Source organism: Zea mays, chromosome 1 (assembly GCF_902167145.1).
Source record: "Zea mays cultivar B73 chromosome 1, Zm-B73-REFERENCE-NAM-5.0, whole genome shotgun sequence".
Lineage (NCBI taxonomy): Eukaryota > Viridiplantae > Streptophyta > Magnoliopsida > Poales > Poaceae > Zea > Zea mays.
In genome coordinates this window covers 192,313,403-192,330,912 of record NC_050096.1, presented here as the reverse complement: position 1 = coordinate 192,330,912, position 17,510 = coordinate 192,313,403, and the positions used below count along the sequence as shown (strand labels likewise).

Genomic DNA, 17,510 nt, shown 5'->3' with positions numbered 1-17,510 from the left:
AGTGCTTACTTTCTTCTCCCTTGCCATGAGGCAAGTGTGACGCTCGTTGGGGAAGAGGGATGACTTGTTGAAGGCGGTGGCGGCGAGTCCTTCATTGTCGGAGTCGGAGGAGGAGCAATCCGAATCCCACTCCTTTCCGATATGTGCCTCGCCCTTGGCCTTCTTGTAATGCTTCTTCTTCTCCCTTTTGTTCCCCTTTTCCTGATCACTTTCATTATCGGGACAGTTAGCAATGAAATGACCAATCTTACCACATTTGAAGCACGAGCGCTTCTCCTTTGTCTTGGTCTTGCTTGGCTGTCCCTTGCGACCTTTAAGCGCCGTCTTGAAGCGCTTAATGATGAGGGCCATCTCCTCATTATTTAGCCCGGCCGCCTCAACTTGCGCCACCTTGCTCGGTAGCGCCTCCTTGCTCCTCGTTGCCTTGAGAGCAATGGGTTGAGGCTCATGAATAGGACCGTTCAACGCGTCGTCCACATATCTTGCCTCCTTGATCATCATTCGCCCGCTTACGAACTTCCCCAGAACTTCTTCGGGCGACATCTTGGTGTACCTAGGATTTTCACGAATATTGTTCACCAAATGAGGATCAAGAACGGTAAAGGACCTTAGCATTAGGCGGACGACGTCGTGATCCGTCCATCGCGTGCTTCCGTAGCTCCTTATTTTGTTGATAAGAGTCTTGAGCCGGTTGTATGTTTGAGTTGGCTCCTCGCCCCTTATCATTGCGAACCGTCCAAGCTCGCCCTCCACCAACTCCATCTTGGTGAGCAAGGTGACATCATTCCCCTCATGAGAGATCTTGAGGGTGTCCCAGATCTGCTTGGCATTGTCCAAGCCGCTCACCTTATGGTACTCGTCCCTGCACAAAGAGGCTAGCAACACAGTAGTAGCTTGTGCATTTTTATGAATCTGTTCATTAATAAACATGGGACTATCCGTACTATCAAAGTGCATTCCACTTTCTACAATCTCCCATATGCTAGGATGGAGAGAGAACAAGTGACTACACATTTTGTGACTCCAAAATCCGTAGTCCTCTCCATCAAAATGAGGAGGTTTACCAAGTGGAATAGATAATAAATGAGCATTAGTACTTTGAGGAATACGAGAGTAATCAAAAGAAAAGTTCGAATTGACCGGTTTCTTTCTCTCGTATTCGTTGTGGTCGTCGTCCTTTTGGGAGGAAGTAGACTCATCGCTGTCGTAGTAGACGATCTCCATGATGCGTCTTGTCTTCTTCTTCTTCCCATCTTTGTGTCTGTGGCCCGAGCCCGAGTCGTTGGACTTGTCATCCCTTGGCTCGTTGACGAAGGACTCCTTCTCCTTGTCATTGATCACGATTCCCTTCCCTTTAGGATCCATCTCTTCGGGCGGTTAGTCCCTTTGTGAAGAGAACGACTCCGATACCAATTGAGAGCACCTAGAGGGGGGGTGAATAGGTGATCCTGTAAATCTTAAACTTATAGCCACAAAAATTTGTTAAGTGTTAGCACAATAATCGCCAAGTAGCTAGAGAGGAGTCTCAACAAAACACAATACCACAAGAGATCAAACACAGAGATGACACAGTGGTTTATCCCGTGGTTCGGCCAAGACCAACGCTTGCCTACTCCACATTGTGGCGTCCCAACGGACGAGGGTTGCAATCAACCCCTCTCAAACGGTCCAAAGACCAACTTGAATACCACGGTGTTTTGCTTTGCCTTTCAATATCCCGTTTGCGAGGAATCTCCACAACTTGGAGCCTCTCGCCCTTACACTTGAGATTCACAAAGAAATACAGAGTAAGGGAGGAACTAGCAACGCACACAAGACTCAAAATCAGAGCAACAGCACGCACACAAGTCGCAACAAGAGCTCGCAACACCACTCAATGAGTTCACAACTCAACAAGAGCTCTAGATGCTATCACAATGAACCAAATGCGCGGAATCGATGTCTTGGTGCTTAGGAATGTTGTAGGAATGCTTGGTGTGCTCCTCCATGCGCCTAGGGGTCCCTTTTATAGCCCCAAGGCAGCTAGGAGCCGTTGAGAGCAAATCTGGAAGGCTGATCTTGCCTTCTGTCGACTGGTGCACCGGACAGTCCGGTGCACACCGGACACTGTCCGGTGCCCGATTTCTTTCCTTAAACGGCGCAGCCGACCGTTGGCCGCCAGAGAGCCGTTGGCGCACCGGACATGTCCGGTGCACACCGGACAGTCCGGTGCCCCCTTCTAGCCGTTGGCTCGGCCATGTGTCCCGCGTAGATCGCGCGGCCGACCGTTGGCTCACCGGACAGTCCGGTGCACACCGGACAATCCGGTGAATTATAGTCGCACGTCGCCGGTAAATTCCCGAGAGCTGCCAGTTCGCCCGAGTCAGTCTGGCGCACCGGACACTGTCCGGTGCACCACCGGACACTGTCCGGTGCACCACCGGACAGTCCGGTGCTCCCAGACTCAGCAGAGTCTTGGCTGCTCGAGCCAAGACATTTTCAATTGGATTTTTCCTGTTTCTAGCACTCAGACACAATACATTAGTCCATAAAACAATGTACTAAGTCTGAGAAACATACCTTTATCCTTGATTTGTACTTTGTCCACCTTTTTACACTTAGGCACTTGTGTTGGGCACTAAACCACCAAAATACTTAGAAATGGCCCAAGGGCACATTTCCCTTTCAGACACACACCCGCGGTCGGGACGCATCAAGGGCTGGGAAAGGGCACTGGCGTCCGGTTTTCCCAGCGCGACGGCTACCTGACCGTGGAGGTCGTCGACGGGGAGGGGATCCGAGGACATCCGCGAACCCTCCTAGTCGGCCTCTGCTGTCATCTCCCAAAGCGGCAACCGCCGCTTCGCCAAGGGAAGCACCCTCCGGCGATGGATGGCGGCAATCACCCCCGCAGCGGTGAGCCCACCTTTCCGCAACACCTCCAGGGCCTTCAGAAGGGGCTGGAGATTCTTCTGTCTGTCGTGCGGGGTCCCATAGCGCCAAGCATCGGCGGCGACGGTCACCACTCTCTGAGTAAACGACGGGAGCCCCCCGTCGTCATTTCGGAGGTAGAACCACCGGCGTTGCCACCCTTTGTTCGAGGACGCAAGGATGTCGGGAATGTACTGCGGCGCCCGCGCCTGCCTCAGCTGGAGGATGCAGCCACCGACCCGCACTGCCGCGCGGACCCTTCTCTCCCCCGTCGGCGAAGCAAAAAGCTCCGTGGAGAAGAGATGAGTCCACAGGTCCCAGTGAGGGTCAATCCCCAAGTACCCTTCACAAACCGCTGCGAAGATGGCGGCTTGCGAGATGGAGTTAGGGCTGAGGTTGTGCAGCTCCACCCCGTAGACATGCAGAATCGCCCGCATAAAGCGGCTTGCCGGCACTCCGAACCCCCGCTCGTGGAAGGAGACGAAGCTCACGACATACCCCGGCGGCGGGGACGGGGCGGCTCCGCTCTAGGGGGCATCCACTCCGGCTGCCTCTCATAAGAGAGAGGGCGAAGTAGATCCTCGGCGACGAGGGCCTCCAGGTCATCCGCCGTGACTGTGGAGAAAGGCCATGGGTCGCGCGGCGGGATAATGGTCACCCGGTCGGCCATCACTAAGCAGAGGAGGTGGCGGCGGAAAGGATTGGGTGGATGGTTTCCCTTTCTCTGGCTAATCCCTCGGGTTGCGAAAACCTAAGGAGGAGACAAGTAACAGAGCAAAGAACCGTCACCGGACCCTCTCCCGAATATATAAAGACCCAGGCGAGACCCGTTCAACGCGTCGCCCGAACCCACCGCGGGATTCAAACTCAAGACGAAACGTCCGTTCCTCGAACGGCTCGCACACGCGCAACGGCCGCCCCGCGAACCACTCGTCCTGTCGCATTAACTCTACGGCGGGACATGCGGCATCGTTGGCAGGAGAAGCGGGTGACGCTTCGCCTTCGCCATAATGACCGCGTCAAAAAAGGTACGCCACGTCATTCGATTTCGTATCATTTTCCTTTTCCTCTTTCTCTCTCTTACAACAGGGACCGGGAAAGGGGGATACCCCGAAAGGGATCCTTCTCCGCGAAGGAAACGGGCCCCGAGCCCCCCTACTGATCAGAGGTTCAAAGGCTGGCCCCTCGGAGAGGTTCAACAGCCGCCTCAGAGCGCTCGGGCTCCGCGCCCACTACTGGTCAGAGGTTCGAAGGCCGGCCCCTCGGAAGGGTTCAACTGCCGCCTCAGGCCACTCGGGCACCGCGCCCACTACTGATCAGGGGTTCGTAGGCTGGCCCTCGAAGGGTTCACAGCCGCCTCAGACGCAGAGCGAGGGATGACCCTGGGTACGTTCGATACATAACCAAGGCTCGGGCTACGCTCCCGAGGTACCCTAGGACATTTCCGAGACCAGCGGGAACGATCTTGTAACGGAATCCCATCAGAGGGAGGCATCGAGCCCTCGGACCCCGTCAAAAGGGGACCGAGTCCGGTAGATCACCCGCAGGTACTTTTGGAGCGCGCCTCCGGGACTCTAGCCGACCCCTAACAAATGGGGCATGGGCGTCCACTCGGATTACCCGTCAGCAGCTCACTGGAGACACCATGTTCGGCGCCCTCCAAGGGCAACATGGCGCTTCCCCCCCCCCTCCTCCTTGCGGAAAGGCGACGCAGGGGCGTATGTAAAAAAGTCGAGTCTGTCCCTGACCGTCCTCTTGCCCTGTGCGGAGGCTCGGGGGCTGCTCTCGCAAACTCGACTCCGGCCAAACCGTTGACAGCGTCAACATACCAGCACGAGAACTTGGGACCCGACCGTGCACCCGGGCTACGGCCAGCTCGCATGAGGGAACAACCAGACCAGCCGAAGCATTGTGAAATGCATTAAGACCTCGAAGGAGTCAAACCACTCCTCCGAGGCCTCGGGGGCTACACCCGGCGGGTGCGCTCGCGCGCATCCACCAGAACAAAACACAACCGAGAAAGGCTGGTCCCCTTGCAAAAAAGTGCGACAAAAGCCTCCAAGCGAGTATTAACACTCCCTTTGAGGCTCGGGGGCTACTGTCGGGGACCATAATTAGGGGTACCCTCAAGACTCCTAAATCTCAGCTGGTAACCCCCATCAGCACAAAGCTGCAAAGGCCTGATGGGTACGATTAAGTCAAGGATCAGGCCATTCGAGGGACGCGATCACGCCTCGCCCGAGCCTAGCCTCGGGCAAGGGCAGCCGACCCCAGAGGATTTACGTCTCGCCCGAGGACCCCCTCCAGCAACGGGCACACCTTCGGCTCGCCCGAGGCCTAGTCTTCACCAAGAAGCAACCTTGGCCAAATCGCCACGCCAACCGGCCTAATCACAGAGGCATTTAATGCAAAGGTGGCCTGACACCTTTATCCTGACGCGCGCTCTCCAGTCGACAGAGCCGAAGTGACCGTAGTCATTTCGTCGCTCCACTGACCGGCCTGACAAGAGGACAGCGCCGCCTGCGCCGCTCCGACTGCTGTGCCACTCGACAGAGTGAGGCTGACAGCAGCCAAGTCCGGCCTCAGGCGCCATAGGGAACTCCGCTTCACCCGACCCTAGGGCTCGGACTCGGGCTCAGCCCCGGAAGACGACGAACTCCGCTTCGCCCGACCCTAGGGTTCGGACTCGGGCTCAGCCCCGGAAGACGACGAACTCCGCTTCGCCCGACCCCAGGGCTCGGACTCGGACTCAGCCCCGGAAGACGACGAACTCCGCTTCGCCCGACCCCAGGGCTCGGACTCGGGCTCAGCCCCGGAAGACGACGAACTCCGCTTCGCCCGACCCTAGGGTTCGGACTCGGGCTCAGCCCTAGAAGACGACGAACTCCGCTTCGCCCGACCCCAGGGCTCGGACTCGGGCTCAGCCCCGGAAGACGACGAACTCCGCTTCGCCCGACCCCAGGGCTCGGACTCGGGCTCAGCCCCGGAAGACGACGAACTCCGCTTCGCCCGACCCCAGGGCTCGGACTCAGGCTCAGCCCCGGAAGACGACGAACTCCGCTTCGCCCGACCCCAGGGCTCGGACTCAGCCCTAGCCTCAGCCGACGGTCTCTGCCTCGCCCGACCCAGGGGCTCGGACTCGACCTCGGCCTTGGAAGACAGACTCGACCTCGACCTCGGAGGAGCCTCCACCTCGACCAACCCAGGACTCGGACCGACCACGTCACAGGAGGCGCCATCATTACCCTACCCCAAGCTGACTCAGGCTACGGGGAACAAGACCGGCGTCCCATCTGGCTCGCTCCGCTAAACAAGTAATGATGGCGCCCCGCACGCTCTATGACGACGATGGCTCTCAGCCCCCTTACGGAAGCAAGAGGACGTCAGCAAGAACTCGACAGCCCCGACAGCTGTCCTTCCGCCAGGCTCCAGCGCTCCTCCGACGGCCACGACACCACATGAACCGGGTGTCAAAACCTCTCCGGCTGCCACGATGGCATGTACTTAGGGCACTAGCTCTCCTCCGCTAGACACGTTAGCACACTGCTACACCCCCCATTGTGCACCTGGATCCTTTCCTTACGCCTATAAAAGGAAGGTCCAGGGCCCTCTTACAGAGGGTTGGCCGCGCGGAGAAGGACGGGACGGCGCTCGCGCAGGGCCGCTCGCTCCCTCCCGCGTGGACGCTTGTAACCCCCTACTGCAAGCGCACCCGACCTAGGCGCGGGACAAACACGAAGGCCACGGGTTTCACCTCTCACGCCTGTCTCCCTCCGGCTTCTCTTTCCCCCTTCGCGCTCCGTCTCGCGCCGACCCATCTGGGCTGGGGCACGCGACGACAATTTACTCGTCGGTCCAGGGACCCCCCGGGTTCGAAACGCCGACAAGAGGGGAATGAGAAATACTAAAAAAATGAGAATGGGCACAACAATAATGTGAGACTACCTTACTGCCTTAATAATAATAGAGATTCTGTACTTGTCAGACTATTATGTTTTTTTTCTCAGATACACAAAATATTTGCGCATTATTATAATTAAGGATATATATATATAGTAGGTATAACGGGAGCCCTGTTCTTTCAATAGTTAAAGAAAGCTCAGGCCGACCATCCCTGCAACGTGGTTCAACCCAGCGCGCCGACTCAATCAGGTTGTCGGGTGTGCCACCCGCCCCCACGTCTGTGCGCGCAAAAAAGGAATGCATGCATGAGTCAAACATGTTCCCTTGCATGCGTATAAATTTAGAAAAAATATGTGACAGTTTCTATTTTTAAATGCTTTATTTCCTCCATAAATTTAGGGCTAGTTTGGCAGCAACGTGGGAAAATCCTAGGGAAGATATCCACCAACGGGATTTTAGATGCCACTAAATTTCCTGGGAGTATTTTCCCTCTTGGGTGTATTTTCCTTGCCACTGTTTGGGAACCAAGGGTCAAAATATCCATCTTGAGCAAAAATACTTCAAACAATTAGGAAAAAACAAAGAATCTAATAAAAAATAGAAACAAAAAGAAAAAGAAAGATCACTAAAAATCCAAAAAAGTAATCTAAATACCATTCATTATGCAACGAAAAACATAATCAACATATGATTTGTTCAAAAAAAAATGCACCAGATATGATTCACACATAGTTTAATTTGAATACCATCTTGTGAGGACTTTAGCAAGTTGGCAAGCACATCAAGAGTTATCAGATGAGCAATTGTTTGTCAACTACGCAACTGTATCAAGAGTTCGAGAGGAAAAGCCACAGTGAATTTCTGGAACTTGGAGCTGCAACAGAAGCTACTTAATTGCAGCAAACAGTAAGGTAACATCAGTCGAATTTGACTATGATATACAAACGAATCTATGATTCCAGAAATGGTGAACACACCTGCACATCAAGAAAAAACATATCCCAGGTAATAGGACGTCTTTCAAAAGCCCTTACAAAAACAGTTGAAAACTCTATGTACCATTAAAAACTGCTTGACAAGAAGTGGCAGCATAGTCTTTGAGAAAAACAAAGGAGCACGATTCTTGAAAAGTGGTGGGGTACCGAAGCACTATTGTATTGCAAAAGTTGTCAATACTTAATCTTGATGCAGTAGTTGCAACTTGCAGAGTGAAACAGAATCATTCCTTCCAGAGAAAATAATCTTGAGTGTAGCGATGTGAAGGAGATATACTGGTCCTACTACCCCCCGCTCCCTCCCCTCCCTGTCATATTGCCATGATGGCGGACGCTGCTACCGCGCGCTGGTGGCGAGGCAGCAGAGGCAAGGCAGCCGCAGGCACCTGAGGAGCTTGGGCGCCCTGGCGCTCGCGCTGTGGCGGAGGGCGACGACGGCCGAGCCCCGGGTGCGTGTGTTGGTCGCCAGGGTGGCATGGCGGCTTAGAGAGGTGTAGATCTACAGGAGCTGACCTTGTGAGGGGAAGGAGATGGCGTCGGAGACGACGATGGTGCCGCGATGGAGGTGCTCACGGGGATGGCGTCGGCGAGGCTAGGCCTAGCGTCGCGAGGAGCCAGGGCGATGGGGGAGATGCTCCCAAGACCAGATTGGCGGCGGCGTGGAATCGCCTGGCCTCCCGATGCTAGGGTTTTTCCCGACCGGAAAAGATGCTTCCCTAAACGAAAGTCCGTCGAGTGTTTGGGCTTCCAAACACGCAGAAGTAAAAACTCCAGGGAAATGTCCGCGTGGGTTTTCTTTTTGGAGAAAATGCCGGGAAACCTGTGGGTTTTTAGGTTACCAAACTGGCCCTTAGGATCGCTGCAACAGCCATGCAGCTAGACTCGTAAGGACCATTTTATGATATATACTAATACTAAATATGTTACATTGTGTCGATAATTATGCAATTCGGTATATTTCATAAAAATCTTTTATGAGCTGCATGCGCACGAATTTATGATGGAAAGAATGTGCAATGAAGGGAAATGAATTGCACGCATAGAAACAAAAATTCGTATTTAATGTTTTATTTCCTTCATAAATATAGGATCCCTTCAACAGCCATGCAGCTAAACACATTAGAAATAGTTTATAATATATATTGATACAAATTATACTACACGGTATAGGTATTTATGCAATTCGGTACAGTGCGTAAAAAATCTGCCATATTGTTCACTAATGGACGCATCTCCGGGTTGGAGCGTAAAAACCTTAAGTTTTGAGCATAAAATCTCTCAATTATAAGCGTAAATACCGAGCCAATGTGAGATGTTGATAGCTCTAATAGGTTGTTATTACGATCCTATTTTATGGCAGATCCGAAAAATATGGCAGCAGCATGCATGCAGTTTCTATTTTTATATAGATCCAAAAATTATGGCATGCATGCATGAGTCAAACACGTTCCCTTGCATGCGCGTAAATTTAAAAAAGATATGTGTGACGGTTTCTATTTTAAATGCTTTATTTTCTCCATAAATTTAGGATCGATGCAACTAGACTCGTAATGACAATTTTATGATATTATATACTGATACTAAATTTGCTACACTATGTAGATAATTATGCAATTCGGTATACTGCATAAAAATCTGTTACCAGGTGCATGCACACGAATTTATGATGGAAAGAATATGCAATGAAAGGAAATGAATTGCATACATAGAAACAAAAAATCGCATTTAATATTTTATTTCCTTCATAAATATAAGATTTCTCTAACAGCCATGCAGCTAAACGCATTAGAACTAGTTTATGATATATACTGATACAAATTATACTACACGTTGTAGGTATTTATGCAATTTGTTACACTGTGTAAAAAATCTGTCATGTTGTTAATTGGTGGACGCATCTCCGGGTGGAGCGTAAAAACATTAAGTTTTGAGCATAAAATTCCTCAATTATAAGTGTAAACACCGAGTCAATGTGAGAGGTTGATAGCTCTAGTAGGTTGTTATTACGATCCTATTTTTATGAGAGATCCGAAAAACATGGCAGTCGCATGCATGCGGTTTATATTTTTATACAGATCCAAAAATTATGGAAAAATTGTGGGAGTTTCCATTGCATGCGCGCAAATTACGAATAACATAAATCAAGTAATTGTCTTTCCAATGTGCATGCAAAAAATATGCATGCAGTAAACTGATATACGAACTCCGTGTTCAAGCATAAAATCGTACAGTTTTAAGCGTAAATAATACATGTGGTAGGCATAAAACACAATAATCGAAAAGAAAACACGAATCGAAGGAGGTACTGGCAGTAGGACATCGTCGATGACACAAGCACAAATGTAGGTCGTTACTCAGGCCGTCCAAACTGCTCCAGATCGGAGAAAGTCACGCGCGATTATCGCTGCGCGCATCTAGCGCCTTCCGTGACGCCTCTTGCTCGAAACTCGCGCCTCATACGTCGCCGTAGCTACTCGCACATCGACGGGCGCGTGCTTGTTCGCCGGCCTTAGAAGTGTCGCCTCCTCGGGGCCTCGGGGACACCGCCGCTTGCCCGCACAAGGGCCCCGCTGTCGCTCGCCCTCTGGATCGGGGAGCCGCCGCCACCGACCTAGGAACCGTCGCCACTACTCCGGATCGAGAAACCTCCGCCACCGCGTATCGAGGTTATGGAGGTGCGGCCACCGGCTGAGGGTCCACCGCCGTGCACGCTCTTGGGCAACGCGGCGTCGCTAATGAATCGGGGTGTAGCGAAATTGAACCCTAATACTCCGGATCCTATTTTATAGACGTCCGGACCTGGTCCAGCTCGACCGGATTGCACTGTCCGACCTGGGCTTTCTCTGGTTATTGGAAGCTCAGAGCTCTTAATATATATAGCACCGGCCGAAGTAAGTTTATGCCATTATTACATTACCGTTACCGTTACATTGATGAATAAATAATTCCACTAGACACCGTACCGAGGTAAAATTAAATAGTGAGGAGTCAACAAGGATCATCAGATGGACGTGCTGTTAGGGATGCCCATCCCTGTGACACCGGGCTGAGAGAAGGGCTTCATGAGCTGGTACGGCAAAATGCCGGCGCCGCACCGGTTCTTGAGCCTGCGGTCCTTGTTCCTCTCGTCCATGATGCCCTCGATCTCCTTGAGCCGCGCGTTGAACTTGCCGTACGCATCCTGCACCGTGGCATCGTCGTTCCACGGCGCGGTCTCCATCCCGCCCAGGTACTCCTCGTCGGGGGAGTGCGTGGACAGCAGGTCCAGCACGGCCATCACCAGCGTCGCCTGCACCTGCGACGGGAAGCACTCGCGGAGCGCCTGGTCCGGGTTGTCCAGGAACGCCGCGAGCGCGGTGGCGTCGACGGGCTCCTCCACCGGCATGTTGGTGCGCGCGATGGACGGCCGGTTGGGGAAGTAACCCGCGAAGTCGTACTGCCCGAAGTTGACGGCGGCGTGGTGCGCCGACGCGACCCAGATGATGGTGGTCAGCGCGTGCGCCAGGCTGTCCGGCGAGTCAAGCGCCGGCCACCCTGGCGCGTCCTTCTTGTCGCCGTGCCCCACGGTGCGCACGTCCGTCCAGAACGCCTGCAGCTCCGCGTCGCCGGCGAGGGTGCTGGCGTCCGGGTAGAACCGGGCGACGTACGCCGTCACCCAGCCCTTGATGGCGTCCCAGACGAGCAGGCCATCGTTGGCGAACGGGTAGTCCGGGATCGTGAGCCTGAGCCCGTGCTCCGCGGCGGGGTCCTCCACGGCCATCCCCCTGCGGACGAGGTCTGCGGGGAGCGCCTCCGTGTCGAAGCGCCAGAGCTTGTCGTACGCCACGGAGCTGAGCTCTATGGCGTACCTCTGCGGCGAGAAGGAGAGCTCGATGATGCCGCCGGCGTTGATAAGCGCCGACCGCGCCAGCGCGTTGATCCGCATGGTGTAGCGGAAGTGCGGGTGCAGCAGCTGGTACACCGGGTGCATCTCGCTCAGCTGCCGGTTGGCCGCGATGATGTAGGGCTCCACGGCGCAGTGCGTGCGCAGCCAGTGGGAGATGAGCTCGTGGTGGCCCGAGTCGTGCGCGCGCACGTGCGACTTGGCCATCCGCCACAGCCACGACTCGGTGGTGTCCGTCGACGAGGTGAACACCCGGCGCCACTGCGGCTGCGTCGGTGACGCCGGCCGCGTCAGCTCGATGGCCAGCAGCCGCAGCGTTCCATCGTTGCACAGGAAGAAGATGGTGCGCGAGCCATACATGGTGGTGTGCGCCTGCGCCCGGATCCTGTGCACGTATGGGAGGAACAGGTCGTGGTAGTCCAGCATGAAGAGCCGCTTCTGCGACACCGCCTCCGCCACCGTCATCACCCGCCCCATCTGCCGCTCCAGCACCTCCGCCGTGATCGCTGATTCCGCCTGTCCGTACACCGCCGGGTCCAGCTTGCTCTTCAAAGGGAACTCCTGCAAGATTCAATATTTTTACGTGGATCAAAATCTTGCTACTGTATATGTATGTAGAAGATAAATTGAATAAATAAAAAAAAGTTATATTGGACATGGAGATGGACTTACTCTGACGAGCTCGATCGCGTACGGGTTCATCCCGGCAAGCGTCTCCCTCGCGAACTCCTCGTCCCTCAGCCACGCAAACTTGTCCTCTGCATTGCCCAAACCATTGCATGAATTTAAATATAATCCCTCCGAAGTATAAAAAAATCTGAATAATTTTAGATATATACAGCTCTTTTGTGCTGAGTGAACGAAACCGAAAAAAAAAGGCTATATAGCGAGATGTACGACGTACTCTGGACATTGGCGGGCCTGTCGAAGAGGAGGACCTGGTCGCCGGGGCCGTCGCGGAGGAGCTGGAGCAGGCGAGGCACGACGCTGCGGAGGAAGCCCAGCTGGTCGGCCTTGGGCAGCTCGACGCCGTCCTCGAACAGCTTGTCGATGACGAAGAAGGACGGGAACGCGAGGTTGGGGTCGATGAGCGTGGACTGCACCGCCGGCACGGCGGCGTGGAGCACCGAGCGCAGCGTGGTCACGGAGAACTGCAGGTTCTTCACCTCCGAGAACGCCTCGTCCCTCGGCACGTAGTTGTCGCCGCTCCTCGTCTCCGTGCTTGGGTCCTTGGCAGACATCGGGCGGCCCGTGCGGCACCGCCGCGGGTAGGGGAACTGCGCGCTGCCGCCCAGGACGGGCCGCGCCTTGGCGGCGTCGCTGTCGGGGTCGCCCAGGTCGTTGTAAGTGGCGTAGTCGTAGATGCGGTCGCTGGGCTTCCGCTCGCCGCGCCCGTCGCCGCGCTTCTCCTCCAGGTCCTTGCTCCGGTAGCTCCGGAGCCCCGGCGGCGTCTGCCCCGGCAGGTAAGGCTGCACAGTGCACACCATCAAATCTTCAGCAGTGCGCAATTGCTCTCTCTCTCTCTCTCTCTCCTGAGAAACTTCAGTGTGGTCATTCGCTCGTGGTGCAAAGTCAAACCATCGCTGTTGTTGGGCCCGGCCGGCCCACGTGCTATATTTTGAGAGTTATTTTCTCTAATTGATGAGATCATCGTGCCAATTTCATTGGTAGTGAAGATGGGTAAGACTAGTTGAGATCTAGACCGTGCATGCGTTATTCAGAAAGCTTGACTGCTTCTGATGCAGACGCGCGCGCGGTCTACAGTTTGAACGAGATGGCTTGACATGCTGAATTGCTGATGCATGCATGGATGAATAGCCTAAACCTAGAACTTTAAACAAAGAATGGTCTAAACCTAGCTAATAACCGTCAACCTCGTGACTCGTGAGATCTAAGTCGCTGGAGTACACGTAAAGTACACAGCCCCGGTAATTATTAATTCCCGGATTAAACCCAGTCATTAATTAGCGACCGGTCACGGGTTGTACCTTGTTAGCGAAGAAGACGCGCTTCCCGTCCCCGGCGGCGTCGCTGGACTTGGGCTCCACCCACGACCTGCACCGGATGGCGAGGAGCGGCGCGGCGCGGGCATCGTCGCTGCCGGAGTCGGAGTCGGAGTCGCTGCCCGAGTCGGAGTTGGTGTAGAGGCTGACGTCCTCGAGGAACATCTCGGTGTGGTGCTCGTTGGTGACCAGCACGGCGCCGACCTCGCCGAAGCCCGGCGGCAGGTCGAAGTCGGCCTCGTAGGTCACCACGTCGGCGTCGTTGTCCGCCACCTTGTGCGCGTAGCTCCGGAGCGTCGGTTTCTCCCGCCCCGTCTCTGCTTCCATGCATGCACGCGTTTCCAAGACGAAGCAAATTATTAAGCAACGATTAGTTTGTTAGGCTATATCCAACAGACTACCTATCATACTCTTTATTTCAAACTTCAATCTATAAACATTGTTGTCTATAGTACAAATAAAACAATACTGTTTTGCATGCATATATATTTCAAAACTACGATCGATTTTTATTTAGTTGCTTGGGTTGACACTTGACAGCTACACATGCATGCATGCACTTTCTTCTAGATCTGCCGCCCATTGGACGAAACTGCATACATACCATCCTACCACACCTGTAATTCAGATCGAGACCGTTGCATGTCACTGTTGTACATTATTATCTCGATCCATCCATCCATCCATCCACCGTACCCCTGTCTGCTCTTCATGTCGTTCGCATCGATCGAGCGATGGGCAGGCACACGCACGCATGCACGCATGTGATGATGCATATATATATGCAGTAGTAAACGCAGTAGTGGCAGTTGTAGCTAGACGTGCACACAACAGAGCATCATGCTTGAGATCGGCCAGCGAGAGTGAGACCACGACGACCCTCTCGACCCGTCAGGTCAAGGTTCCTCCACACCCACTCCATGCCATGCCATGCCATGCATGCATTTTTCGTGGTTGCAGGGCCGCGCGCGTTTTTTTTTTCCAAAGTAAAAATGACATGTTGCAGGGGCCGCGTCTCCCAAAGTACAAAGGACATGTTGCAAACAGCGACATGAGGGGGATACGCGTCAAACTGTCAATTTTATACATTTGACTGGCGACTCAGTCATGATCGAGAGGTAAGGCACGACGACTAGTAGTATAGTACGTACCATGTGAAACGTAAGATTGTTTTTGTACACCATCTAATTAATAATGTAACCGACTACACTGCAAAAAAAGAAACTAGCACGTTCATTAATTAGGACCCATTATTCTTTATTAGTCCGTTCCAACTTCCCAATACATACTAGTTTCGTCACACTGTTTTTAAAAAGTTGTCACGTTAATATTTATCTAGATAACTGTGCATCAAGAGTTTTATTCTCCTATATAAATAATTCGTATTTAATTTTAAGGGTATACTCTAAGTAGGTAGATGTAAAAAAACATAAGAAATACATTATTGAACATCTCTAATACGGTTCTATAAGTCTAATTAAGATACGATTTCACACATACAACCCATATAAAGATACAAGGAATAGATATATTAGATTGTATTTGGAGAATCATAACATAGTATGATAGTATTTAGATTGTACATATTCTTAAACTATCTCGTCTCCTATAAAGCTCTCTAATAGCTCTTTAATTTAATTGCATGTCACGTTATTCCGTTTGTGAAAATGGTCTTACTTACTTTCTTGCGTCCCAAATCAAGAGAGCAGGCGGAATCGTGGGAGGGGTAAGAGCGAGCGAGCGAGACCGACGACAGAGAGTGGATGGAGTGGTCACGTACTCGCGTCGAGATGGGAGCTGACGAGCTCGAGGTAGAGCGACCTTCCGATGAGGTCCTTGATGTCGTCGATGGCCCTGGACGGCCTCAAGCTGTTGAGGAACCCGCCGGCGGTGACCTTGATCGTCGCCACCGCCGTTACACGCGCCTCCGCCATGGCCGACGTCGACGCTGCTGCAGCGCTCGCGCCGCTACTGCTGCTCGGCGTCTCCGACCGCGCCGACGACGACGACGCCACGCACCCTATGGTCTTCCTCCGCGACCAGCGCCGAAGCTGGACCAGGGACGACGACGGGCGGCTGCTCAGCGAGGAGGAGGGGGAGGAGGAGGAGGCGGCGGCGACGGCGACGGGGAAGAAGAGAAGCCCTGCAGCAGGACCTCGCGCTGGTGCTGCTCTGCTACAGCGGCTACGGGCGGCGTTGCGGAACGGCTTGAGCTGGAGATGCATGCTGCCTGCAGCTCCAGGGTGTTTATATATTGTAAGAGCTCGCGCGCGCGCGCGGAGCTTTGGGCTTGCGTGTGTGCTTCATCTAGCTTGGTGCTGTCTGTTCAATGGCGTGCGGGCCGGTGACCGCACCATATATGCATGTGGTGAGCCCGACGACGTGGGCGCAGCTTCGCCGTCCGCTCCGCGCGCTAAGCTACGACGACGCCACACGAATCTGACCTAGATTTTGCTTCAAAGCTGCGTCCATCGTGGACATCGCCGCTGACAGCGTCGTCGTTTCGGCTTAAGATCGACTGTAGCAGGAAATTAAAGTTGCGGCACGGGATCGGATAGAGACCATTTATTAGTAGGTCCGTGTAGTAATACATAACGGGCTAGGGTTGTTGGCCTGGGTCTGACTTTGAGAATTAGTGGACGTTTAGTTTCTATTGACTAACTTTTAGTCACTATATTTTATTTTTATTTTAATCTCTAAAATGTTAAATACAAAACTAAAATTGAGTTTGAGTTTTCGTATATATCAATTTATATACTAAAACGGAATAAAATAATTGATTAAAAATTAGTCCATAGAAACTAAAGCCTCCTTCAGTAAATGAGTAAGAGTAATCCAGGTCCAGTCAGCACGAGAAAATTTTGATTTTATCAACAGATACTTGTAGTTTACAGCAGAACAGTCCTCCCTCGGGTATGTTGAACCATTCACGTGTAAGACAAAAGGCGTGTTTTTAGCGCTGCTAGATATAAAAAAGTCAAAGGTCCGATGTTTTTTAACCAAGGAATTAGTCAAACATATTGTTGGCAAATCCTATTCTCATTGGTGGGCATCGAGGACAGTAATTCCTCATGTGTTTTACAATGTGGCTTGTAAAAGAAGGAAACGAATAATCTATCTGAACACAATAATGAAGTAGCATATAGAAGAGCATTCGGTCCCTTCGAGAGCACCGGGTCGGAGAGTCCAGAAGAAAAGAGAGAAAATCTTGCAATACATATATATAAAGTTGTATCCTCAGAGATTAGATCATGTCCATTAGATTTTCTATACGATCATCTAAAATATTGTTTTGCATTATAGACTCCACTATTCATAGACTAAAGTTTAAATATGAGAATTGAATATGTAAATTATTGGAGATACTCTTAGGTGCTGTTTGGTTCAATAAATGTAACGCAAAGGGTAATGGTAATGGTTTACATTCGATTACTGTCGGTAACAAGTTTGAATAGTCCGGTATCAATTTTTAGTATGGTATCTGATTACGGTGGGACTAAAACAAACAGGATTTAATATTATCACTTACCCATTACGTTACAAATATCTGAACCAAACGGTACCTTAGTTCCTTTCACATGCTCCTACGACGGGCATCACCCTAACCAACATGCGGGCGTTGGTCGTCACACGGGCAAGCACGTGTTAGATCTGAAAGTTCGGACTAGACCATTTAGAATCGTTTAGGTACGATCTGAAAATAGGATTAAAAAGCATGGTCTGACATAAAAAATGGGTCGGGCCGATGACCCGAATAGTCGTGACGTACAGGGGTATTGCTAGATTTTTTAGAAAGAACTGAACTAAATTACTACA

At 52.3% G+C, this 17,510-nt stretch overlaps 1 protein-coding gene across 1 annotated transcript; it reads right to left on the bottom strand.

Moving 5' to 3' along the window:
• Positions 1-10,655: 10,655 nt before the first annotated feature.
• LOC103642039 (probable lipoxygenase 8, chloroplastic) lies at positions 10,656-16,194 on the bottom strand. The gene is made up of 5 exons (XM_008665354.4): positions 15,475-16,194; positions 13,680-14,011; positions 12,596-13,160; positions 12,364-12,449; positions 10,656-12,252 (listed from the first exon to the last, which is right to left on the bottom strand). Exons 1-5 carry the CDS (start codon positions 15,917-15,919, stop codon positions 10,810-10,812), a joined length of 2,871 nt encoding a protein of 956 aa, XP_008663576.1. The 5' UTR covers positions 15,920-16,194; the 3' UTR covers positions 10,656-10,809.
• Between the last annotated feature and the right edge of the window lie 1,316 nt (positions 16,195-17,510).

Bases quoted from the DNA above. Each gene is read 5' to 3' on its own strand.
- LOC103642039 (XM_008665354.4), bottom strand. From the start codon at position 15,919: ATGCATCTCCAGCTCAAGCCGTTCCGCAACGCCGCCCGTAGCCGCTGT. The intron at 13,161-13,679 runs GTACAACCCGTG...TGCACTGTGCAG, and splicing joins GCGTCTTCTTCGCTAACAAG to CCTTACCTGCCGGGGCAGAC. The intron at 12,253-12,363 runs GTAAGTCCATCT...TGAATCTTGCAG, and splicing joins ACGCGATCGAGCTCGTCAGA to GAGTTCCCTTTGAAGAGCAA.